General features: G+C 47.7%; 2 protein-coding genes and 1 pseudogene across 2 annotated transcripts in view; all 3 read left to right on the top strand.

Moving 5' to 3' along the window:
• Window positions 1–254: 254 nt before the first annotated feature.
• Bcl7b (BAF chromatin remodeling complex subunit BCL7B) lies at window positions 255–18,043 on the top strand. Its single transcript, XM_048433829.3, has 6 exons — window positions 255–476; window positions 5,242–5,317; window positions 12,351–12,447; window positions 16,172–16,342; window positions 16,748–16,827; window positions 17,051–18,043. The coding sequence occupies exons 1-6, from the start codon at window positions 385–387 to the stop codon at window positions 17,141–17,143; spliced, it is 609 nt and encodes a 202-aa protein (XP_048289786.1). The 5' UTR covers window positions 255–384; the 3' UTR covers window positions 17,144–18,043.
• LOC125400222 (U6 spliceosomal RNA) lies at window positions 3,652–3,749 on the top strand (annotated as a pseudogene).
• A 6,716-nt stretch (window positions 18,044–24,759) lies between the features above and the next one.
• Window positions 24,760–26,213, top strand: part of Baz1b (bromodomain adjacent to zinc finger domain 1B) — a 59,283-nt gene continuing 57,829 nt past the window's right edge. Inside the window, exon 1 of the mRNA XM_048433830.3 lies at window positions 24,760–25,247. Coding sequence (XP_048289787.2) covers window positions 25,141–25,247 — 107 coding nt within the window. The 5' untranslated portion in view covers window positions 24,760–25,140. The remainder of the gene's footprint in view (window positions 25,248–26,213) is intronic.

Raw genomic sequence — 26,213 nt, 5'->3', positions numbered from 1 at the left:
AAAAAGAAAGTTCATTGAAGTAGCAGAATAGGAAAGTGGAGATTGAGATCTCATCATCCCACCACCACATCGCAGCCTCGTCTGGCACACACCACGTGCAGGCTACATTAGGCTCTGTCGGCCAGAGAGGAACCCATGAACTCAAGGGTGTCTCGAGGCGCACAGCAGGGACGCCCCGGGCGGGTGCGCAAGCGCGCTGAGGCCTCAAGGGCCCAAGGGGCGGGCGGGTGCGCGCGGTTCCTCGCGCACGCGCGCTCGGAGGGGGGCGACGGTCGCGGTGACGTGCTGTGGTGTCGGCGGCGGGTGGACCGCTGCGCGTGAGGCGCGTGATATCCCGCGTCTTGGGAGCAGTGTCCCGGCCCCAAGCCACTCCCCGCCGCCGCCATGTCGGGCCGTTCGGTCCGGGCCGAGACCCGTAGCCGGGCCAAAGATGACATCAAGAAGGTGATGGCGGCCATCGAGAAAGTGCGGAAATGGTGAGGGGCGGGAGCGGAGGGGGTGCCGACGTGGGGTTGCGGGATCGCCAGACACGTACTAGCAGGGTGGGAACCAAGAGGCCGGCCCTTGGGGGGAGGGGGCCGGAGCAAAAAAGCAAAAGGAGGGCGCGCCGGCGTCGGCGTGAAGTCAGAGTCCGCGCTCGCAGTAGCCAATCAAAAGGACTGTCGGCTTGTGGCCCCGCCCACTATCTTCATTTGTTCGCTTCCGGCCGCTGGGGCTGGGGCGGGACCTGGCGCTGCAGAGTTGCACTTCCTGCGGGTTACAGGACCTCGCGGAAGGGTGCTTGGCGTCTCTCGGTTCGGCTTCCGCTCCTGCGCATCACAACTGCCTAGTGATGTCGGTTGTTACCAAATATTTTGTGGGATAAGTGGTTGAAATTAAGTGAGAGTTTGCAAACACGTGGTTGTCGGAACAGAAATCTCTGATATCAGTAGATCAGCGACCCTCTGCTAGCGCTTTTGATACATTTGTTCTTACCGTCCCTGCAAATGTTTATTGCAAAACCAGATTGAGCGAACCGTCTAGGTCAGGATCTCATTGCATTAAACTGTTCTGAACCAACTCTTTGAGCCTATTCCCCCTCACTTAATGATTAGTAATTTCGCTATTTTATTTTCTTAGACTAGAACTTGAACTCACAGAGATCTGCCTGCCCATGCTTCCCAAGTGCTATACCTGAAGGCATGTGTTAGCCAGCACACGGGCCATTCTATTTTGTTTCTCTTTGCTCTTTTGAGACAGGATTTCTTTGTTTAACAGCATGACTGTCCTTTGTAGACTAAACTGGCCTCACACTCAGAGACCCGCCTGCCTCTGCCTCCTGAGTGCTGAAATTAAAAGTGTGCACCACCACCTCCCGGCGAGATTTTTTTTTTCAAATCCAAATCTCATAGCATTCCTCTGCTTACTATGTAATTCTTACCCCCCCCCCTTTATTTTTGTATTATTATTGTTGGTGGTGTTCGTTTTGTTTGCCGAGATAGTTTCTCTGTTGTAGCTTCAGATCCTGTTCTGGAACTTGCTCTGTAGGCCAGGTTGGCCTTGAACTCAACAGAGATCTGCCTGCCCCCGCCTCCCAAATGCTGGGAGTAAGGGCTTGTGCCTCTCTTGAAATTTTTTTTACTGGTAAGGAAAATAATGAAGCAGGCCTTCTTTGTGCCTGGTTAACTTCTAGTTCTGTTGAAAAGTCTGGGCTGAAGGGATGTATAGGAGGAGGAGGGGGTCACTTGTTTGTTCTGGCTGCCCAGAACCTAAATAATCACACAGAAACTGTATTAATTAAATCACTGCTTGGTCCATTAGCTCTCTTCTTATTGGCTAATTCCTACATCTTAATTTAACCCATTTCTACTAATCTATATATCACCACGAGGTGGTGTCCTACCAGCCAAGTTTCAGCATGTCTATTATCTCTGACAGCGGTCCTAACTCCACCCTTCTTCCTCCCCACATTCAGTTCTATCTTCCCTGACTATCAACAGACCAAGGCAGTTTTTTTATTAACCAATGAAAGCAACACATAGTAGACAGAAAGACCTCATACACCCTACACCAGGGATGGTTTTATTGGTTTGGAGTACTGTGCTTGCCGAAGATACAAGTATGACTCCCAGCACCATGTCAAACAGCTCACAACCATCTGTAACACCTTTCAGCCTACTCACAAAGGTGCATAAACCCACGCTCAGACACAAAAGCACATAATTAAAATTTTTTTCTTTTCTTTCTTTTTCTTCTTTTTTTTTTCTCTTTCTTTTTTAAGTTTGGATGCTGGAGAAATGTCTCAAAGTTAAAAACAGCTGGCTGCTCTTGCAGAGAACCTGCATTCTATCTCCAGCACTACACAGCAGCTCATAACCAGCTGTAGCTCCAGTCCCACGGGATCCCACACTTTCTTCAGGGTCTGTGGGCACAGTATGTGCATGACGAACAGACACACATGCATATAAAACACCCACCTCATAAAAGTGATAAAATATTCAAAATAATTTTTTTTTTAAGTGTTGGTTCTTCAGAACCACATTTTGAGATTCTAGATCAGGTCACCATCATAGAATTTTCCTTAATTGAACTGCAAGACAGTTGGTTCACTTTTGAACCAACCCCCATTTCCCGATTCTGGGGATAGAGCCCTACAGTCCTGTTCATGCTAGGTGAGTTTTCTACCACAGAACTATATATACCCCATCCTGGTGTTTGACTTTTTAACTCAGAAATCCCAAGTTAAATGCAGCAACGCACACCTCTCCTTCCTTAGCTACTCAAGGCCGATCACTTACTTGAGTCTAGGGGCTTCAGGCCTAAACATAATGCCTCTCTTTAAAAAAAAAATGTTTAATCACTCAGGAAGCATAGACTGGATGTAAGTTTGTGGCCATCCTGGTATACATAACCAGTTCTAGGCCAGCCAGGAATACTTAGCGAGACCATGTCTCAAAAACAAAGAGAAGTTTGGATTGGGGAGATGACTCAATGACTATTGCAAGACAAGTAGGATTGGAATTCAGCTCCCTGCCACCCAGCAGCAATTGGACAAGCACTATGGCTTCTGGTAACCAGGTAATCAGCAACCAGAGCCTGGGATCTCAGAACAAGCTGGTTCTTTAGACTGGCCAGAGTTGCTGAGCTCTGTGTTCAGCAAAAGATTCTGACTTCTTTTATTTAAAAGTTAGTTATAGGGGCTGGAGAAATGGCTCAGAGGTTAAGAGCATTGCCTGCTCTTCCAAAGGTCCTGAGTTCAATTCCCAGCAACCACATGGTGGCTCACAACCATCTGTAATGGGGTCTGGTACCCTCTTCTGGCCTGCAGGCATACACACAGACAGAATAGTGTATACATAATAAATAAATAAATAATAAAAAAAGTTAGTTATATATTTTATGTATGAGTGTTTTGCCTGCATGTGTGCATATGCACCATGTGTGTGCCTCATGCCTGAACAGGCCAGAAGAGGGCATTGGGTCCCCTGAAACTAGAGTAAGAGACACTTGTGAGCCACCCTCTAGATGCTCGGGATCTAACCTGTGTCCTCCACAAGAACAAGTATTCTTAACTGCCAAGCTGTCTGTCCAGCTCTCTTGGTCCTGCCTTCATATGAATGGAGAATGATGAAGGAAGATAATCTGACATCTACTTTGGGTCCCCACACAGGCAAAAAGTAGATATTTATACTAAAATTGGAATAATGCAGAGATTAGCATGACCCTTGCTCAAGGATAACATGCAAATTTTTGAAGAGCTCCATATTTTAAAAAGTTTAGCTGGGCGATGGTGGCGCACGCCTTTAATTCCAGCACTCGGGAGGCAGAGGCAGGCAGATCTGTGTGAGTTCGAGGCAGCCTGGTCTACAAAAGCTAGTTCCAGGACAGGCTCCAAAACTACAGAGAAACCCTTGTCTTGAAAAATAAACAAAAGTTTAAGGACTGGGGGTAGAGCTAGGTGGTAGAGACCTTCACTACCATTGGTCCCCAGCACTGCAAAAACAAACAAACAAAAAAGCTTGAAATGGGCCTGATGTCTGTGATAGACATGTTATCCCAGCTCTCGGAGGTTCACAAATTTAAGGCCAGTCGAGGCAATTTTAAGAAACCCAACACACACACCAAAACAAAAGAAGCATTTTTGAGTGACTAGAGATGTTGCTTGATGGTAGAGCACTTAACTAGATTCCATCCTTCCTTCTTCTATCTCCCCCCCACATACACACACACACACTCCCTGCCCCAGTCCCTACCACCCAACAGGAGTAATGCTGAAAGTTGATTGGTTCACCTGGTTCAGTTGAATCTAGATACATGTGAGGCCTTAATAGTTTGACTTAAGTGACCTTGCTTTGCTAGAATGGTGGAAATTCTGCCATTTCTACCTTACTAGGACAGAGAAGACTGTTGGGGGAGGAGATTGGTTTTGTTCATATGCTGGGGATGGAGCTCATAGCCTTGGCCTTGCTAGACTGGTGCCTCCCACTGTGTTGTATTCCCAGTCCAGAGACACACTGGTAGCTACAAAGCTTTGAACGTCAAGATTGAAATCTGCAAATTTTTTCAGTGTAGTTTTTGGCTGTGAATAATCTTGACTACCCAGCATGCAAGTGCTGCTTTTTCCTTTCCTGTGATTGTGTGTCTTTGGAGGGACCCTTAACTGGAAGACACACAAAACCAGTCTGGAGAGGCTCAGAAGTTATCTCCACGATCCTCTTTGACTTTTGTTTGCTGGAGATCAAAATCAGGATCTGTGCTTGCTAAGGGGGCCCTTTAGGACTGAGCCACACTCACTTCCTTTCAAAGCCTCCCCTCCCCCCAGTTTGTGTCAGTCTTCCTGCCTCAGCCTTCCAAGTGCTAAAATTAACAGCATGCACCACCACGCCTGGCTTTCCCCCAACTACATTTACATCCTGTCGTACAAACCTATTTTCAGGTGTGATTTTGATAGAGAAATCTAGAAGGCATTCCAGATCAAAGGAGCAACCTGTTGAAAATCAGCCTGCCGGGCGGGTGTTGACGCATACCTTTAATCCCAGCACTCAGGAGGCAGAGGCAGGAGGATCTCTGTGGGTTCGAGGCCAGCCTGGTCTACAAGAGCTAGTTCCAGGACAGACTCCAAAGCTACAGAGAAACCCTATCTTGAAAAGAAAAAAAAAAAGAGGAGGAGGAGGAGGAAGAAAAAAAAGAAAATCAGTAATCGGAGTTAATAACAACAGCAAAAAAAAAAGTGCTTTATTCTATGTAATGCTCCTCTTCTAGGGAGAAGAAATGGGTCACTGTAGGTGACACATCCCTGAGGATATTCAAATGGGTGCCTGTGACAGATAGCAAGGAGGTGAGTGGGGGAAAACAACCACAAAAGATACCATTTTCTTACTTTCATTGATTGCCTCTTTTAATCATAAAGGAATTTATTTTAATGGCATTGAATTGACAATGCCTCAGTCTCTATCACGTTCTGTGCAAGACCTTCCCTTGTTCTCTCTCTCCCTCTCTCCTTTGTTTTCTCTTTGGCCAGACTGTAGCTTGAGCCCCATTCCTGTATCTTTTTTAGCATAGTTTGTTGTTGTTGTTTTCCATTTGAGTGTTCTGCCTATGTGTACACAAGTGCACCATATCCTGATTCCCAGGAAGGTCAGCAGAGGGCATCTGATGCCTTGGAACTGGAGTCATGGGTGACTGAGTCACTATCTAAGTCCTGGAAATAAAAACCTATGTCCTGCAAGAGCAGGAAGCTCTCTTTCACTGCTGAGCCATCTTCCCAGCTCCTCCACATTTGAAAAATAGTCATTATTTATTTTCATTTTACGTGTACCGCGTGTTCTGCCTGCATGCCATACACGTGCAGTGCCTGCAGAGGCCAGAAGATGGTGCCAGAGTCTCTGGAGCTGGGGTTACAGACAGTTGTGAGCTACCATATGGGTGCTGGGACTCATCAAACTTGAGACCTCTGGAAAAGTACCAAATGTGCTTAACTACTGAGCCATCACTGTGGTCCCACATTTTGCTTTTTAAACTAGGTGTCTGTGTAGCCCAGGCTGATTTTGAGCTCACATCCTCCGGAGTGCGGGGATTCCAGCTGACAGCCAAGCGTCAGTCTGGTTTTGTGGACACACTGTGGTTTCCTTGTTGCCAGTGATTGGTTCTGAGTCGCAGTAGCAGTTAGTTGCTTTAAGATTCACTAGCTCGGGCTGGAGAGATGACTCAGAGGTTAAGAGCACTGACTGTTCTTCCAGAGGTCCTGAGTTCAATTCCCAGCAACCACATGGTGGCTCACAACCACCTGTAATGAGATCTGGTGCCCTCTTCTGACCTGCAGGCATACATGGAGGCTGAACACTGTGTACATAATAAATAAATAAATGTAAAAAAAAAAAAGATTCACTAGCTCACAGAACTTAAGCAGTATTTATTCTCGGAGCATTGAAGAAAATTTGCAGCCAGATGTGGTGGCATACACTTTTACTCTGAGCACTTGAGGGCAGAGACAGGAGGAGTGTGTAAACAGTAGACTTATACATCTAATTGTGCCGTATGCCTGTCTGAGTCATTGTCCCTAGGTTCATGGGGGTGTTCATTTGTTCATGAAAAATATGAAGACTCTGCAAAACCTTTGTCTAGGGATGGGATGATTCAGAGGTAGAACTTTTGCAGAGTGTCCAAGGCCTTGAATTCCAATTCCAGCTTTGGGGAAATGCGTATAGCATGGGACTATGAGCCCCTTTCCCTTCCTGATTTTTCTCTTAGCTCTTTCTGAGGACTATATGCATCACTATAGAAAGAGTTCTCGCTTTTGAGTCTCGTACTGCTTTATTTCCATTGACCACAGTCACACAGTTCTCAGGGTGATAAAATATTCATTGTCTATAGACTTTTCCTATTCTTTAGACTAAGATTCAAATCTAAAGTTTAAGCTAGACATCTTAGTGCACATCTGATCCTCACACTTAGGGGGTGGAGGCAGGAGGATAAGAAATTCAAAGCCAGATTCAGCCACAGTAGTTAGTTCAAGGTCAGCCTAGGCTGCATGAAACCTTGTCTCAGAAAACCATATATAGTGGTTGAGATATAACTCAGAGGTTACGGGTACTTACTGCTCTACCAGAGGACTAGAGTTCAGATACAAGAACTCATCTTAGGCAACTTATATATGCCTGTAACTCTAGTTCCTAGAGATCTGATTCCATCTTCTGTCCCCATAGATGGGCTCTTACATATAGACACACACACAAATAAAGAGTAAAATAAATCTAGACTGGGTGATGGTGGTGCACAACTTTAAGTCCATCACTCAGGAGGCGGAAGCCAACAGCTCTCTAAGTTCAAGGCTAGCCTGGTCTACAGAATGAGATCCAGAATAGCCAGGGCTACACAGAGGAACTCTGTCTTGAAAACAAACAAACAAACAAAAAGTAAAATAAATCTTTAAAGACAAACATAAAGAGTACTGACTCTTGCTGCATATGGCTGACAACCTTATTTCAGTATTTGGAACCCATGTAGAGGTAGAGGGAGGGAGCCTACTCCACAGAATTGTCCTTTAACCTCTGCATACATCCTGTTGCATATATTGTCCATCGTATATGTATTAAAAATATGAGGTGAGGGGTTGGAGAAATGACTCAGTGGTTAAGAGCACTTGTTGCTCTTGTAGAGAACCTGGGTTCAGTTTCCAGCACCCACTTGGTGACTCACAGACAGCCTGTAACTCCACTGCCAGGGATCCAATGTCAGAAAAGCACATGGTGCACAGACATACACAGGCAAAGCGTTCGTGCACATAAACAAACCTTTTAAAAATACATAGATAAAGTTGGGTGTAGCTCTGTGATCAGTCTCTCCTAATGCTTGAGGCTCTAGATTCCTTGCCTGGCACTGAAAAAATTGTGTGTGTGTGTGTGTGTGTGTGTGTGTGTGTGTGTGTGTGTGTGTGTAGAAACATATTTGAAACAGAACTCTGCATTCTAATAAATATAGGCCAGTGTCCTTGTAATCTCCATCTAGATACTGCTGGGTGAATGATGCACACCTGTAATCCCTGCACGCAGCAGGATTAAGAATTCTAAGTGGGAGTGGGAATGCCACACCAGCCTATGCTGCAGTGTGAGTCCCTGTCTTAAGTGAACGAATGGAAGCACTGGGGTCCAAGAACAGAGCCTCACTGACTCTGAAGACCCTGGGCCACTCTGCCCACTTCTCTAGGCGTGATCACTCTCGTGTGATCACTATCACTTACTGTTATTCTTACTATCACTCTGATCATTTCTAGGGATTTGAACTTTATACAAACGAATCATAGGGCTGGAGAGATGGCTCAGCAGTTTTGAGCCCTGGATGCTGTTCCGGAGGACCTGAGTTTAGTTCCCAGCACCCACATGGTGGCTCCCACCCTCTGTAACTCCAGTTCCAGGAGCTCTGATACCCTGTTTTGGCTTCTGCTGACACCAGAGACACATGTGGTACACAGCACATATGCGGGCAATGCGCCCAGACACACAAAATAAAAATGAAAAAATCATAAAGTGTCTTTTTTTGTGTATGATTTTTCTTTGTTGTTGTTTTTTTGTTTGTTTTGTGGTTTGCCTTGCACTGTATATACATTATATCAGTTCATGTTGCCTTTGGTCCTGGTTTTCTTTTCCTTGCAGTATAGAGCTTACTTTCTTTTTTCTCTTTCTATTCTTTGTTTACAGCTTTTTATTGTGGGGATAAGGGGTAAGGCAAGGTCTCTCTGTGTAGCCCTAGATATTCTAGAACTTGCCATATTGATCAGGGTGGCCCTGAACTCACAGAAATTTGCTGCCTCTGCCTCCTGAGTTCTTGGATTAAAGGTGTGCCATTATGTCTGACTATGTTTTTGTTTTATTGATAAAGAATTTCCCTCAGAATTGTAGGTTGACCTTGTGATATTCCGTCTGTACCTCCAGAGTACTGGGATTACAAGCATACTCCATCAGGCCTGATCATAATTACTCCTTTTTCCTCATGTGTGTAGTATGCGTGTATGTGTTTGCACATGAGGATGTCAAAGGTTGATGACAGGTGTCTCTGTCCCTCTCCACCTGATTTACTGAGGTAGGCTCTCTGAATTAAGCTTGCCTCATCGATCCTGGTCTCACCCTCCTAGCACTGGGGTGACAGGAAGGGCTGTCTCATCTGCCCACTTTTTCCGTGGAAGCTGGGGATCTAAACTCCCTCCTGCTTACACAGCCGTGCTGTCTATGGAACCATCTCCCCGTTCCTCTCTCTGTACGTCCTGTATGTGGATGTCCTGATGGCTCCTGGTTTGAGTGCCTCTAGAGCATTTATGTTTAGTATAGAGGTCAGTAGCATTCCTAGCATTCCAGACAATAGATGGCCAGTGTATTTGTTGGCCTGTAGGAACTATTACAGAACTGTTTTCCAGAGTGCCGATACCAGTTTCTGTTTTTACCAGAACCACATTGCAGTGGGAATATGGCTATGCTCCCTAGCCTGGGTGCAGCGTTGCCAGACTTAGCATAAATTCCCTTGTAACTTCTCTCTGGAGCAGAAGCCCTGTCCGTGTTTCCTCACCATCTGGATGTCTTTAGGGAAGGGCCTGTGTAGGTCTTCTGCCCATTTTTCGGATTGCTCACAGCGTCGTTTTCTTGTTTTCTTTCTTGAGGCAGGGTTTCAGACTGGCCCAAACCCACAGAGGATAGCCTTGAGTTTCTGATCATCCTGCCTTTTCCTTCTGAGTGCTGAGATTGCAGGCGTGCATCACCAGGCTTGGCAATTTCCTTATATGGTCTTTTTCTTCCTTTTTTTCCTTCTCTTTAAAAATTTTTATAGCCAGGTGGTGGTGGCAGCATGAGCTTTTAATCCCAGCACTCAGGAGGCAGAGGCAGGCAGAGCTTAGTGAATTTGAGGCCAGCCTAGTCTACAAAGCCAGTTCCAGGACAGGCAACACTGTTAACAGAGAAACCCTGTCTCAGAAAAAAATTATTTATGTATATGAGTGCTGTATTTGTATGTATGCCTGCTTGACAGAAGAGGGCATCAGATCCCATTATAGATGGTTGTGAGCCACCATGTGATTTCTGGGAATTGAACTCAGGACCTTTAGAAGAGCAGCCAGTGCTCTTAACCACTGAACATCTCTCCAGCCCCATAGTCTTTTTCTTATGAATTTTGGGAACTCTGCTTATTGTCCATTATGCTATCCTTGTATCCTTACATTTGTAACTTGTTTTTTGTTTGTTTGTTTTTTTTTTAATACTCTGTAGTATCCTGAGTAATAGAAGTGTTTAGTGTTATTTGGGGATTTTGCAATGGAATCTCACTGTGTAGACCAGGCTGGCCTTGAACTCACAGAGATCCACTTGCCTCTGCCTCCCAAGTGCTGGAATTAAAAGTGTGCACCACCACCGCCTGACTCATTTGTTTACTCTTTATTCTTTTTCTAGTTTATAGAGTGTTTGATCCCATGGGGCATTTTTGTTTGTTTATTTTATTTTGTGTGTTTGAGTATTCTGATTGTGTGTATGCCTGTGTACCATGTGCATTCATTGTGCCAGCAGAAATTAAAAGAGGACATCAGACCCCTAGAAATGGAGTTACAGATGATTGTGAATTGTCATGTGGGTGCTGAACCCAAGTTTTGTGAAAAGAAAGCCAGTGTTTTTAACACTGTTCTATCTATTCAGTCGCTGTTGTTTTTTGTTTGTTGTTGTTTGAGATAGTCTCACGTAGCCTAGGCTGTAGTAAAAGGAGCGGTGGGCCACTTCCCACCACCCGAGAGGAGCACGGGTGCTTTGTTCCATCCAGCCTGGCTAGCTTACACCCAAAATAACAACACACAAATTGTATTCATTTAAATACTGCCTGGCCCATTATATTTAGCCTCTTATTGGCTAACTCTCACATCTTGATTTAAACCATTTCCATTAATGTGTATTGCCACTTGACTGTGGCTTACAGGCATGAGTCTAACCAGCATCCGTCTCAGAGAGGAGAGCCATGTGTCTGCCTGACTCTGCTTTCTTTCTTCCAGCATTCTGTTCTGTCTACTCTGCCCACCTAATTTTCTGCCTTATTAAAAGGTCAAGGCAGTCTCTTTATTTAACCAATGAAAGCAACAGAAATACAGAAGGACTTCCTACATCACTAGGCTGGTGCCAAACTTCCTAAGTGAACACACGAACAACCTTGAACTTCTGGTCCTCTTGCCTCCCAGGCGCTGGAATTACAGTCCTACACCATCCATGCCTGACTTCATGCAGTGCTGAGGATGGAGCTCAGGGCATCACAAATGCTAGGCAAGCATTCTGCCACTGAACTACCACACGTGTGTGTGTGTGTGTGTGTGTGTGTGTGTGTGTGTGTATACACGTGTGTACGCCTGTGCACTACCTACCAACTACCACCTGCATGCCTCCACTCCTGGCTTTTAGGATATGAACTGAGATCCTCTCGCTTGTGTGACGAGTATCATATGACTGAACCATTTCCCCAGTCTCCAGCCATTTTTTGAAGGAAGGGTTTTTAGTTTTTTTCCTGTGTTTTTAAAAAGCCGCTTGATTTCTTTGTTGCCCAGTACAGTTGTCTCCAAATTTTGGCATTCATGGTTGTCAAATTTTCTCTGACACAGTTTTTGTTACAAGTTTTTCTAAAGTTCTTTGATTTTCTCTTTAACTCAAATGCACATTTACTGGGATGATTTTGAGAATTTTTTTTTTAATAGTGCAACTGGCTCCATGGTAAGTGCTTGAGTGCTTAACGTTCATGAGATCATGAGTTTGAGCCCCACTGCTGCAAAGATGCAGAAAAGAAAATGAGACATAGACATTCTAAAAATAGTAATAATATGGTTATACTTTTGGACCTAAAATGAATAGGGTTGTTTGTTTCCTTTTTTTTTCTTCAAAATTATTTGAATAAAGAATAATTCAGAGCTGGGCAGTGGTGGCACACACATTTAATCCCAGCACTTGGGAGGCAGAGGTAGGAGGATCTTTGTGAGTTCAAGGCCAGCCTGGTCTACAGAGTGAATTTCAAGACAGCCAGGGCTACACAGAGAAACCCTGTCTTGAAAAGCAAAAAGAAAAAATCCCAAGGGTCTTTTTCAAATGCACATATTTTTTGCTTGTTACTCCTCCACACAGAGGGTCTGGCTGAGAGCTGCAGTCAGGGCAGAAGGGAACTATGGAGCCATAGGAGAGGCCAAGTTACCTGCCCTGTTGCTCAGCTGCTCGGCTCTAGGAGTCACTCTTTGTCACGTTCCAGTTTCCCCATTACTCCTGCTCAGACCTCTGAGGGCTTTCACATAGCGAGTACCCTTGTCCTTCTTTGTGAGTCTCTTGCTTAGTTCTCTGTCATATTCCTCTTTTTTGTTTTTCCTTTTATAGAAAGAAAAGTCAAAATCGAACAGTTCAGCAACCCGGGAAACCAATGGCTTTCCCTCTGATGCCTCAGCCAATTCCTCTCTCCTTCTTGAATTCCAGGGTGAGTTGATTCTGTATGTCTTCCTTGCAGAAAATAGAAAAGTTGGGGGCTAGAGAGATAGCTTAGTGGTTAAGAGCACTTGTTGCTCTTGCAAGGTCCTAGGTTCAGTTTTCAGCACCCACATGGTTGCTCACAACCATCCATAGCCCAGTTCCAGTGCGTCTGATGCCTACTGAGTTACACAGGCACCAGGCACACAAATGATACACATACAAACACACAGGTAAAATGCTCACCCACATAAAATAAAAATATCTCAAAAAAAATTAGAAAACTTTAATGAAGTCACAGAAATAAGAACATACCTTGGAGCCATGTGTGGTGGCGCACACCTTTAATCCCAGCACTCCAGAGGCGGAGGCAGGCGGATCTCTGTAAGTTTGAGGCCAGCCTGGTCTACAGAGTGAGTTCCAGTATAGTCAGGGTTATACAGAGAAACCCTGTCTGGAAAAACTAAAAACTGGGTTGGAGCAATGGTTCACTGGTTCCCAGCACCCACATGAGGCAGCTCACAACTACTTGAAAAAACTCTAGTCTCAGGGAATCTGACCTCTTCTAGTCTTCTTGGGTGCCACTGGTACTCATTCACATATGAACACATACATGTAATGAAAAGTTTGTGTGTGTGTATATGTATGTGTATATATAGAAAAGAAAAGAAAAGAAAGTGCATGATGCCTGGGCTGGCAGTGTGGCTCAGCAGCAGTGCTTGCCTGCATGTATAAGGCCCTGAGATCCAACCCCAGCACTGTGAGTTCTCTTCTCTGCAAAACTACCACATAGCATTCAAGTCCTGTGCTATAGTTCGGCTTTTAGTTCTGAGAGCCTTTCCATTAATCATAATAACCCTGAAAGGTAGATGCTAACATTCTCGTTGTCCAGTGTTGGAAGGTGAGGCTAGAAGCTGAGGATACCAGATATCTACAGTTCTGTAACTAGTGGGTGTCACCCTGGCTGTCCTGGAACTCACTCTGTAGAACAGGCTGTGTCTAACTCAGTTCCACCTGCCTTTTCCTCCCAGGTGCTGGGATTAAAGCGTGTGCCACCACTGCCCACTAGAAGCTGTCTCTTTTTTCGGGTGTCTGTTCTATCATGCTGCTTCAGAGTAGGCCACCCACAGCCAAGGCTGCTGCCTCCTGAGACAGCCAGCCTCAGTGACCCCTGCACCTATAGCTCTGCCTTCTTGCAGCGCTTTTCAGCCTGCAGGTCTTGGCCCGTTTGAGGGCTGAATGACCATTTCACTGGGGTCACCTAAGACTATCAGAAAACAAGATGTTTACATTACAATTCATAACAAAATTAGCAAAATTACAGTTATGAAGTAGCAACAAAATAATTTTATGGTTGGGGATCAGCATAACACGAGGAACTGTATAAGGGTCACAGCGTTAGGAAGGGTGAGAACCACTCGTACCTTTTTCAACAGCGTCTTATTTATAAAGTAATTTCATGTCATCCCTCATTTTCACCCCATCAGTCCGTGATACAAACGTGTGGCTGTTGTCATCCCCATTAGAGACCCTGGCATCCGCAGACCCAGAGTGCACAGTGACAGAACACTGCTGCTGCTGTTGTTTGGGGGTTACTTAGGACTGAATCTACAGCCTCGTGAGTGCAAGCTTCTGCCTCTGAGCTATATCTGCAACCCTGTTTTAATTTTTATTTTGAGATAGGCTCTCTGTAGGTTTCCCAGGCTAGCCTGGAACTTGAATCCCTCTACCTCAGCCTCCCGAGTGGCTGATATATATAGGTCTGTGCCACCAGACCTGGATCAGAACTTTATTTTTTTCATTAAAAATGGCCATTTCCACTGGGCGGTGGTGGTGCGCGCCTTTAATCCTAGCGCTCAGGAGACAGAGGCAGGCAGATCTCTATGAGTTCGAGGCCAGCCTGATCTACAGAGTGAGTTCCAAGACTGACTCCATAGCTACTGAGAAACACTGTCTCGAAAAAATAATTGGTCTTGGAAAAAATAGTGGTCTTGGAAAGAGGGAAGGCTTATACTGTCTCTTTAGAACTGCATGTGAAGCTACCCAGCATGCAGTTGTCTCTGCTCTCTTTCCTCCCCACCAAGGTCAGTGTCACAGAGGAAGGAGAACATAGGGAAAGGATGTGCACTGGTCAGAATGCTCTAAGAGACAGGAGACAGGAGGCTTCAGCCTGGTCATCACATCATCCCTTTTGTTTGTACTTCCTGTGCGTGGTACTGGGATGTTGGGGACAGGGCAGCTCCAGAGACTGCCCATACAGCATGAGAACTGGTGACCAGTGTGTGCACAAGGGCCAGTGGAAGCATCGGAGCTCCTGGGATGGGCCTTTCCAGCCTAGGGAACACTGGGGCTCCACAGAGTGAGTGATACTGATACAGAGTGTTGCACATGTATAGAATAGGAGCTTTCCAGGGAGTCTGGGAAGAGGAGTCTTCCCGCCAGCAGCAGGAAGGCCGGCAGAGATAGGGTTCATGGAGTAATGCTTGGTAAGCTCCTAGCTGCTGGAGCCAGGCTCCAGGCTAAAGACTGGCGACCGTGAGGCCTGAGGACGAGATCATCTTCTGTCTGCTCTAAGAAGTGTGGGGCACGGAGCGCTCTCCACCTTAGGATCCTTGCAGGCTTGAAGTGCTCACTCTGTCTGTGGTATGAGGCCATGAGGCTCGAGGCTGTCACATCAGGCGAGGTCACCAAGAAGTCTGAAGTGCAGGTGACCAGGACAATGACTGCCGGAGGCGATGCTGGAGGAGGAGCTGTGCACGTCTCTGACTCCTCTGTCAGTTTACTTGGTGACCTTAAGCCTTTAGACAGAACCCCCAAGTGGTAACTTCTCACCCTTGGGGCAGTCAGGTGGCTGAGAGCCTGAGGTGACCACCTCCACATACCACAGCTTTCTTCAGGAGCCCTGAGGGCCAAACACGTGGTGCTACTATTCTGTGTGCCAGGGGAAGCACAGATGGCACCCCTGCCTCCCGCTGTGCAGTGAAAAGCTACCAGGCCTGAGCTGTAATTGGTAGGCAATAGAAAGTGTGGTTATATAAGCAGAGTTCTGCATTACTGGGGTAGAAATGCTATATTCATAGGCTTTTTGTTTGTGGTTTTTCGTGAAAGGGTTTCTCTGTGAAACAGCATTGACTGCCCTGGAACTAGCTTTGTAGACCAGGCTGGCCTTGAACTCACTGAGATCCACCTGCCTCTGCCTCCCAAGTGCTGGGATTAAAGGCGTGCACCACCACAGCCCGGCGTGTTCATAGGTTCGTACATGGCTGTATGTTGTACATATAGTATGCTGTGCTATATGTTGTCAAGAAAGAAATGCTTGAGTTGGGAATATGGCTCAGTTGATAGAGTGCTCACTCAGTCACAGGAAGCCTGGATTCCATCCTCGGCACCACACAAAACAGGTGTTTGCCTCTGAGCTCCACACTCAAGAGGTAAAGGCAGGAAGATCAGAGTTCATAGTTATTCTTGCCGAGTGTGCCGAGTCGCACCTGTAATTAGGACTGGGGGAACAGAGCCAGGAGGATTGACGTAAGTGGAGGTCAGCCTGCTCTATGTAGTGACGCCTCTCTCAAAGCAAACAAATCAGCTTAGGCTCGGGATAATTCTCAGGGCACCAGGAACCCCACTCAGGCTTCCGTTTTAGAGGCCTCTGCAGCAGTGCTAACTGTCGGGGACTGGCTAAGCTCCTTGAGCAGTGCCGTCCCAGCTGTTTCTTTCCTTTGTTTGGTTCCCAGATGAGAACAGCAACCAGAGTTCCGTGTCGGACGTCTACCAACTCAAGGTGGACAGCAGCACCAACTCAAGCCCCAGCCCCGAGCAGAGTGAGTCCCTGAGCCCAGCACACACCTCAGACTTCCGCACTGATGACTCCCAGCCACCCACACTGGGCCAGGAGATCCTTGAGGGTGAGTTGTGGGGTGCCTCATATACTTCTTTCGCCCTTGATAGTTTCTGGCCTGTTAACAATAAGCCGCAAAATTGAACTTGTTTTGGTGTAGATAATGGGTGCGTGCTGTTAGCCATGTGCTGTTCTAGCTCCTTCCATCTGTTCTCTCTAATGTTGTAGCAGCCCTTGTAGCACAGGGAGGAAGTAGGAATGGTGCTGTTTGGAATGGCAGGTGAACTTTGTGTCTGCCACCCAGGCTGGGATGGTGGTCCTCTGTGGGCTGGTCACACTGTATCCATCTTAGATGAGGATAGTGATTCTTCAGCCAGACCTGCACTTATGGTTCCAAGGCCTACACCCTTTTGCCATAACTCTCCCCAGGCCAAGGCCAGGCTTCCTTGGGCTAACCTTGTTGCTGTTGCAGAGCCATCGCTGCCTGCGTCTGAAGTTGCAGATGAACCTCCAACCCTCACGAAGGAAGAACCAGTTCCATTAGAAACACAGGTAAGAGGTCCTTGTTTTCCCCATTTCCAAGAAAGAAAAGATCCTAGGGATTTGGTGGATCACACAGCTGTGCTGTGGTAGGGTGTAGAGTCTGCTGGGGAAACAGAGTCGCCAGTTCTAAAATAGGCTAATGGTTTGATCACCTTTGGGCAGGCTGCAGGGTCGTAAATGGGCAGGGCTTCTCAGAGGGGAGACTCATCATGGTCTGTCCTGCTATTTCTAGACCACTGAGGAAGAAGAGGACTCCGGTGCCCCGCCCTTGAAGCGATTCTGTGTGGACCAACCTGCAGTACCGCAAACCGCGTTGGAAAGCTAGCACCGTCCCAGCCCCTCGCCTCCTGGCCCCTGCCTCTATTTATTGCATTCTGGTCTGGCCGAGCTCTGACGCTGGGGTCCAGGCAAGCACTAGGGTCCAGAGCCTGTGTAGGGGAGCCCTCTGGGCTAGAAGGATGACGGAGGGCGTGGGATCGTTGTATCATCTTCCTGTCCCTGACACTGTGTCTGCTTGCTCTTGAGCAGAGGAGCACTCACAGTTTTTCTGCACCCCAAGTAGGCCAGAGCATCAGGGTTCATTTGTCACCCCCAGAACCACTGCACGGAGCTGCTGGCACTGCCGTGAGGAGAACGGTGTGGAAGGCACCCTAGAGAAGAGTGCCTAGGATTACTTGAACTTGAACGGAGACTGTAGAGTCATGGACTTAGCCGCAGGGCCAGCCCTGCAGGCTCTTGCTGGAAGACGGGCTGATTGGTAGAGATGTGGAGAGTAGTGGGGGAGGCTTTCCCAGGAGGGATGGGCTCTCTCCACCTGGGGGCAGGCGACCCATGGGGGATGGCACCCTGTCCCTGAGGCAGGCCTGTCTCTGTTGGATGCCCCAGCTGCTCCCAGCCCTGTGCCTGCCAGAACCTTCCGCTTCCCCACACTCACACGCACACACGCAGCTTCTGGTTTCCACTGTCCATTCCATTCCAGCATCCCTGCCTTCTGCTGCAGAAACCCCACCAGGATTGGAGGTTCTGACCACAGTACCTGCTTCAGCTCAGACTTTCTAGAAAGTTCCCTTTTCTTTCAAATCTGCATGTTTAATTGAACTTTATGATTTTATTTTTTGTCTGAAAAAAAGAAAAGTTTAAGAAAAAATGGAAATGGGCAACAGCAAGTGAAGACCTATTTTAGCACTGAATAGAGTATTTTTAAAATTAAACTATTTGAAATATGCCTTGTTAGTATCTGATTGCTTCTTCCTACAAGGTTGTGGGAATACATGTGGAGTGGGTGCATGGTGCATGCTTGAAGTCCTCATGAGCTGACCCTGTCCACTGTCTTACTCCCTTCCTGACAAACTAGTGTGAGCTTGAGTCGGGGGCAGCCTGGAGCCTGAGGTAGGAGGAGCTTGAGTCGGGGGCAGCCTGGAGCCTGAGGTAGGAGGAGCTTGAGTTTGGGGTCAGCCTGCACTGCTCAGTGTTTCCAAGGCCAGGTTAGGCTTCATGGGAAGACCCTGTCTTAGGAAAATAGAAAAAAATTAGGGTTGCAAAAATGACTCAAGAGGGAGGACCCGAGTTCTAGCCCTCCCTCCCTGTGGGCAGGTGCGGGAGTGCTGTCCATGATTCCAGTGTTCCCATGTGAGATGGGAGACAGAAACGGGAGACTCCAGGGAGCCCAAGGGCCAGCTGGCCTGGACCACACAGGTGAACACAAACAAGGTGGAAAGTGAAGACCAAACTTGAGGTAGTTCTCTGATCTCCACATGAACTCTGCCACGTGCACTGGCACTCATTGGCGTGCACGTGCACACGCACACACACATAATTTGTAATTTATATAAACTAAATATATGTTAAATACATACATTTGTGGGTTGGAGAGGGGTCTTGCTGGTGAAGGGCAGCGTGTACTGCTCTTACAGAGGACCCGAGTTCAGTTCCCAGTACCCACATAGCAGCTCGACAGCTAGGGCGTCTATCTTCTGTACCAGGTAAAACGGCACACAAGCGTACTCACAGAGCTGGGTGTGTAGACAGGAAGACCAGGCATTCAGGGTCAGTCTTAACATGCTGGTACACACCTTTAATCTCGCTGCTTGGAAGGCAGAGGCAAAATTTCTGTAAATTCAAGGTTGGCCTGGTCTACATGGTTCCAGGACAGCCAGGGCCACACAAGAGACATTGTGTTTCAAAAGCACTTAGCACACACAGGCAAGGGATTCCTGATGCAAACTGCCTAGCCATATTGGTGAGCTCTGGGTTCAAGTCAGAGATTCTGCCTCTGAATGAGATGGAGATCAGCTGAGGACTTTTGAAGTCAACCTTGGGCCTCCCACACATACACAAGTATACACATATACTTCATTTTGGCTACAGAGTGTCAAATCAAAGTCAGTCTGGGCTACATGAGGCTCTCTCAGAAATAATTGTTTTCCTGGGTGGTGGTGCACACCAGCATTCGGGAGGCAGAAGCAGAAGGATCTCTTGAGTTCAAGGCCAGCCTGGTCTACAAAGCAAGTGATTGCCAGGACTCTTGCACAGAGAAATCTGTCTCAAAAAACAAAAAGTATAATAACAACAATTTTTATGTGTGTTTGCATGAAACACAGTGTGATAGTGGAAGTTAGAGGACAATCTGCAAAGTCGGCTTTCTTTCTGCCTTGTCGGTCCAGGAATCAAGCTCAGGGCCTCAGGCTCCATAGCAAGTTCCTTTACCTGCTGTGCCATTTTGCTGCCCCTCACCAAAGAAAACTTAGAGCAGAAAGTCATTATAATACAGTTTAATACAGAAATAATAACAGCCCCAAGTAGGAGACTGTAGGGAAGGCAAGAAAAGGAGCTAGCTATAGATTTGACATCATCTGGTGGCCCCCTGGCTGCTAACTACCACATAAGGAAGTGGTCAGTGTTGTTTCCATAGAATCAAGAGGAAGGTGGGCAGAGGCATAAAAGATTATAGACTTTGGGAAGGGGTTTGTTTCATCATTCATAAATTTGTGTGTGTGTGTGTGTGTGTGTGTGTGTGTGAAAGAGAGAGAGAGAGAGAGAGAGAGAGAGAGAGAGAGAGAAGACAACTTGAAGAGCGGATTCTCTTTCTAATATGCGGGTCCCAGGGACTGAAGTGAACACTAGACCTTGGGGTTGGCAAGAACGCTGTACCTCTGAGCTACCTCACCAACCCCAGTCTTGTTCTTTTTGTCCTATTTGGTTTAGCTTGCTTTTCCGAGGCAAGGTTTCATTATATAGTCCTGGCTGGGCTAGTTACTATATAGTCCTGGTGGCCCGGAACTCTCAGAGATCTGCCTGCCACTGCTTCCTGAGTGCTGGGTGAAAGGTGTGTGCCATTTCACCTGGCTGTGTTTCAGACAGATGCTCAGGTAGGCCAGGCTGGCTGCCAACTTGCGATAGAGTTTAGGATAAGCTTGAACTGCTTCATCTTTTTTCCTCCGTGTACCAAGTTCTAGGAGTATAGCGTCTCACCACCAAGCTCCAGGTTTGAGATGTTTGGAGTTTGCGATACCAATGGGACAGACTGAAGAGACCAGGTGGAAGGTGAACTGTTTGGGTGAAGGTTTGTGAAGGGATCCATTAAGGGACCCATGTGGAATGAGTGGCGCTCCATGGGGCAGAACACAAGGCAAGCCCTAGGCTGGGTCCGTGTCCTGTAGGAGGCTGCATGAGGAAGCCAATGGATGGGCATCTCTAAATGGTGCTTTTCCCAGCAGAAAACCAGGTACTGCTGGCTGGGAGTGGACACAGGAGGGGGTCTGAAGAGGATGCCTGGGAACTGCCAACTTTAACCTTGTCCTTTAGTATTAATCTGTTTATTCAAATGGGAGAGAGGATACATTGAATGAGTAATCATGCTAAAATTATGATTTAAAAAAAAAGCCTTGCACGGGAGTGTAGCTCAGCTGGTGGAGAGCTTACCTAGCATGCATGAAGTCGAGTGTCTGGACCACTGAACAGTAGAAACGGAGCACAGCACACCTGTAAGCCCAGCTCTGGGTAGTGATGACCAGAGGTTCAAGGTCATTCTCTTTGTAAGTTAGAGGCTAGCCTGGCTTAACAGAATCCCAGTCTCAAAAACAAAGCAAAACCTTGAGTTGTGACTGTCTGCATAAGACCTTTGAAAGACTGGATTCATCAGTGTTTTTGTCATAGATGGGGAGGGACTCAAAGACCCTGCCCCTCCCTGGGGATCTATGAGAGTCCATGGCTGCTGGGGTGAGCCAAAGGCATCTTCAGTGTTACAGTGACTGGTAAGTTCTCCATGCTCCTGAAAGCAGCCATCATGAACCTCATTGTATCATACACATTAAAAACCACACCGAGCCGGGTGGTGGTGGCGGCGCACGTCTTTAATCCCAGCACTCGGGAGGCAGAGGCAGGTGGATCTATGTGAGTTCGAGGCCAGCCTGGTCTACAAGAGCTAGTTCCAGGACAGGCACCAAAGCTACAGAGAAACCCTGTCTCAGAAAAAACCCAAAAAACAAAAACAAAAACAAAACAAAACAAACAAAAAAAAAACCCAAACCACACCGAAACACGAAAAACAAAAAAAATCAGAGACAACGACAACACAAAATCCAACACGAAAGTCGAAAGGGGTGGTTAATGGTTCTAGTTCCGAAGGAAGAATCAGAGGGAGCAGGAGGAGGACAAGAGAGGGTAACGGGAATGAATATGGCCGAAATAAGATACTATGAGCCTGCAAGATGGCTCAGTGGGACCTGAGTTCAATCCCCAGTATCCATGTGGTGGGAGGAGAGAACTGACTCCTGCCAAATTGCCCTCTGACCTTCCCATGTGCACAGTAGCACCCATGCTCCCCCCACAAGAAATCATAAATATAAAAACATGACAAACATAAAAATGTTATGATGCAACCCATTATTATGTAATTATGGGTCAATAACATATGCTAATAGTAAGCACTGATCAAAAGGCCTGATAATTGAATGAAACGGGATGTGCTTGGAACAGTTAGAGAATGGGATTCAGAAGGCAATGAATGACGTGATCAGAGGCACAGAGGTGAGGTCAGTGCAGCTGGGGAGACTGAGGCAGCAGCACCTGTGAGTCTGAGGCAATGCAGCAAAATTTTGCCCTGGCCAAGGAAGAACTTTTGTTTGTTTATTTGTTTGTTTTCAAGACAGGGTTTCTCTGTGTAGCTTTGGAGCCTTTCCTGCAACTTGCTCTGTAGACCACCAGGCTAGCCTCAAACTTAGATCCGTCTGCCTCTGCCTCCGAAGTGCTGGGATTAAAGGTGTGAGCCACTACCGCCCAGCAAGAACCCTTTTCTTCACTTTTCTTTTTTTTTTTTTTTAAAGATTTATTTATTTATTATGTATACAATATTCTTCTCAGTGCTCTGCCTGCAGGCCAGAAGAGGGCACCAGATCTCATTACAGATGGTTGTGAGTCACCATGTGGTTGCTGGGAATTGAACTCAGGACCTTTGGAAGAGTAGGTGGTGCTCTTAACCACTGAGCCATCTCTCCAGCCCCCTTCACTTTTCTTTTTATGCTTTTGTTCCTCCTTTCCTTCTCTCTCTCTCTCTCCCTGCCCCCCCCCCCCACCTCCACTTTTAAAACAGGCCATAGTCCTGCCTGGCTTCAAACTCACAAGGATCTACCTGTTTCTCCTCCCCAGTGCTGGGATTCTGATTTCCATGAACATTAAGTGTCAAATCCCCATCTCTCCATCTCTATTATTTTATTTTACATGTATGTATGTTTTGCCTGTGTGTGCCCCATATGTGTGCAATGTCCATGGAAACCAGAAGAAGGGGTCATATCCCCTGGGATTGGAGTTACAGACTTTTGTGACTTTACCCACTATGTGGGTACTGGGACTTAAACTCTGGTCCCCTGGAAGAGCCGTCAGTACTCTTAACTTCAAGTCATCTCTCCAGCCATGTAAGTTTAAATTTATTATTGCTATTATTGATTTTATTTTATTTTTAAATTTATTTATTTATTATGTATGCAACATTCCTTCCATGTGTGCCTGCAGGCCAGAAGAGGGCACCAGATCTCATTATAGATGGCTGTGAGCCACCATGCGGTTGCTGGGAATTGAACTCAGGACCTCTGGAAGAGCAGCCAGTGCTCTTAACCGCTGAGTCATCTCTCCAGCCCGCTATTATTGATTTTAGAGTCTCACTATGTACTTATTTTTTAACTTGTGTGGGGGTTAGGGTTGTGTGCATGTGCCTTCAGAGTCCAGAAGACGAGGCGGGACTCCCTTTGAACTGGAGTCACAAGCAGTTGGGAGCCATCCCATGTGGATGCTGGAACTCAACTCAGATCTTCTGCAAGAGCAGCCTAGTTTTTGTTTGTTTGTCTTTAATTCAAGACAGGGTTTCTCTGGTCGTTCTGGAACTCGCTCTGTAGACCACAGGCTGGCTTCAAACTCAGAGATCTGCTTGCCTCTGCCTTCAGAGTGCTAGTATTAAAGGCATGTGCCACCACCCTGCCAGTAAATGTTCTTAACCTTAAGCCATTTGTCTAGACCTCTTTAATTTTTATTTGAAATTATGCACATGGGGGGTATGTATACAGGGTTGCATGTGTCTCTCTGGAGTTACAGGCAGTTATGAGCCCTTAACTTTAAAGCCGTGAATCAGAACAGGAAGCTCTTAATTGCTGAGTCACCTCTCCCAATATATATAATTTATAAGGACACACACAAACACACACACACATATAATTTTACTTATTTACTTATTGTGATAGGGTCCTGCTATTCAGCCCAGACTGACCGGTAAGACTGTAGCCCAGGCTAGCCACAAGCTCGCTCAGGATTCTTCAGCTTTGGAAGTCTGACTTGTGTAACCCTCTTGTATGTCTGTGTGTGTATGTATGTATGTATGAAACTTTTACATCATCCTTCCACTTTTTAAAATATTTATTTATTCATTTATTTATTATGTATACAATATTCTGTCTGTGTGTATGTCTGCAGGCCAAAAGAGGGCACCAGACCTCATTACAGATGGTTGTGAGCCACCATGTGGTTGCCGGGAATTGAACTCAGGACCTCTGGAAGAGCAGGCAATGCTCTTAACCTCTGAGCCATCTCTCCAGCCCCCCATCCTTCCACTTTTTAAAAAAGGTTTATTTTTAAATTGTGTATGTGTGCGTGCATGGTGGGGGTGTAATGCGCACTTGGGCAAGAGAAGAGGGAACCCCTGGAGCTGCAGTTTCGCGCGCTACCTGATGTGGGAGCTGGAAATTGAACCTGGGTCCTCCGAAAGCGGAGTACACGTTCTCAACCCTTGAGCCAGTCCTGCAGCCCTCCTTCCACAGATTTTTAAAGAAACTTCTACATTATCCTTTCCTGTAAGTCTTTTAGAGACAGGCCGACTGTCAATCTCCGTTTCGCAACCACCCGGCGCCCTAATGGGAAACCTCTGTTTGGGCAGGGCCTGAGTTACTTCCCGCCCAGCACAGCTCCACCCGCGGCGCCCCGGGCGTGGCCGAGCGCGGCCCCTTTAAGAAGGGGGCGGAGCGCGAGTGGAAAGACAAAGCCCCTGGCCGCGCGCTCCCCCTCCCCCCTCCGGCGTACCACACGGACAGTGGGTGCCCGGATGTCGGTGTCGCCGTCGGTGACAGATGGTGCAATGTCTGTATCTATATGACAGGGCTGTCTGCTCTGCCCTCTTTGAGTCCTCCACCTCCCGTCCTCCCCCCTCTTCCTCCCGGTCCCATTACTTTTTAAGTCCGCCACCGGAGGCCCGCACGCCAGTCCCCGGCTCTTACATAACGTGACCTTTCACCTTTTCAGACTGCCCTCTAGTGCGCTGCAACCAAACTACGTGGCTGGGGCCCAGGGGGCGGGACTGGAGCGCGGAGCGGCAGCCGCTCTGAGCCAATAGACTACGAACGCCGCTCAGCCCTCCGCCTATCGAAGCACCCGTCCCAGGGCGCCACGGAGGAGCAAGTTAGTCTGTGCGCTGGCCCGGCAGCGAGGGGGAGGAAGGGAATCTCCCGCCATTTTTCAATAATTTCCTCCGGTGCCCGCTGGAGAGGAGTCGTGACTAGAGGCGGCGGCGGCGGAGATCGGCGGGAGGCGAAAGGCGCCGGAAGGAGCGAGGAGAATATCTCGGTTTCTTCCCTTCGCTGCTTTCCCCTTGCTTCCATGGCCGTGGCGCGGTCCCGCCAGCTCTGAGGGAAGCCGGAGTTCGCGCCGCCCTCTCACCCCTCCCCTCCCCCATCGCCCCGGGAGCCAGGCGCTTCTCTCGCTCGCTCGCTCGGCGCCGCCGGGGCCTAGCTCTGCGCGGCCAAGTGGCCGAGCCTCCGGCGCTTCGTGCCCGCCGCTGCCGCGATGGCGCCGCTGCTGGGCCGCAAGCCCTTCCCGCTGGTGAAGCCACTGCCGGGAGAGGAGCCGCTCTTCACCATCCCGCACACTCAGGAGGCCTTCCGCACCCGGGAGTATCCTTTTTCCGTGCGCGCTGTGGACGCCCGGCCGCGGCTGCGCAGGGCGAGGGATGGAGATGGCGAGATGCGGATGGGCCGCGCGCAGCTCGCGGGGCAGCTGTCACCGCACTGGGCTATCCGCGGGCCGCGGTGTCCGGGCCCTGCCTGGCCGGGCTGGGATCCTCACGGCGGAATCCATCCGGCCGTCTCCAGCCGTCCTTCCTGGAACCGCGCGCCTCCATCCTTTCCCCCCTTACTTTGTCCCCGGGGCCTCGGTGACGATCGCAGCACCAATTCCCTCCTCCCCAACTTGGCTTCGGGCCCTAAGTGACTAGGGGAGGGACGCCGGGTTTCCGATGCGCATTTTCTTTCTCTCCTTTCGTATAAATGAAACCCTCAAGTTAAGTTTTTGAAATTGTACCGGCGCGGTCGCGTGATCCGGCTTGTGCAAACCTCCACTGCGTCTTGTGTGGGCTGTGCGGGGACACTGATGTGAGTTGTGGGTTTTGTTTTTCTCCTCCGGAGTGCACTTTAGGCCAGGGATGAACTGACAGAACCGTAAATCACAAAACCCGGCATTAACTTCTCCCCCACTGTAGGTGGGAGGGGGCAGAAAGGTACCTTGCTGGTCCTGATGGCCTTTTCTTCCCCAGGGAACAAACAGGTTTAAAATTTAGAAGTTTCACTTTTCACTCTTTTTTGAGAGAGTGCTTTGTGTTGATCAGACTGGTCTTGAACTCTGTGCAGTCGAGGCTGGATTTGAATTTCTGATCCTCCTGCTTCTCCCTCCCCAGCTGGCTTGCTTTCTTTCCTATCTTTTTATCTTATTTTATTATCTATTTGCTTATTTGTTTATTTTTTGAGACAAAATCTTACTGTGTTGTTCAGGCTGTCTCTGCATAGCCTCCACCAATCCTGCTTGAGCTTAGTCAACCTTTCAAGCCTGTGCCACCATTCAGTACAGTTAGAAGCAGGTAAACT

Source organism: Myodes glareolus, chromosome 2 (assembly GCF_982192425.1).
Source record: "Myodes glareolus chromosome 2, mMyoGla1.1, whole genome shotgun sequence".
Lineage (NCBI taxonomy): Eukaryota > Metazoa > Chordata > Mammalia > Rodentia > Cricetidae > Myodes > Myodes glareolus.
This window is presented reverse-complemented; position numbering and strand designations above follow the sequence as displayed.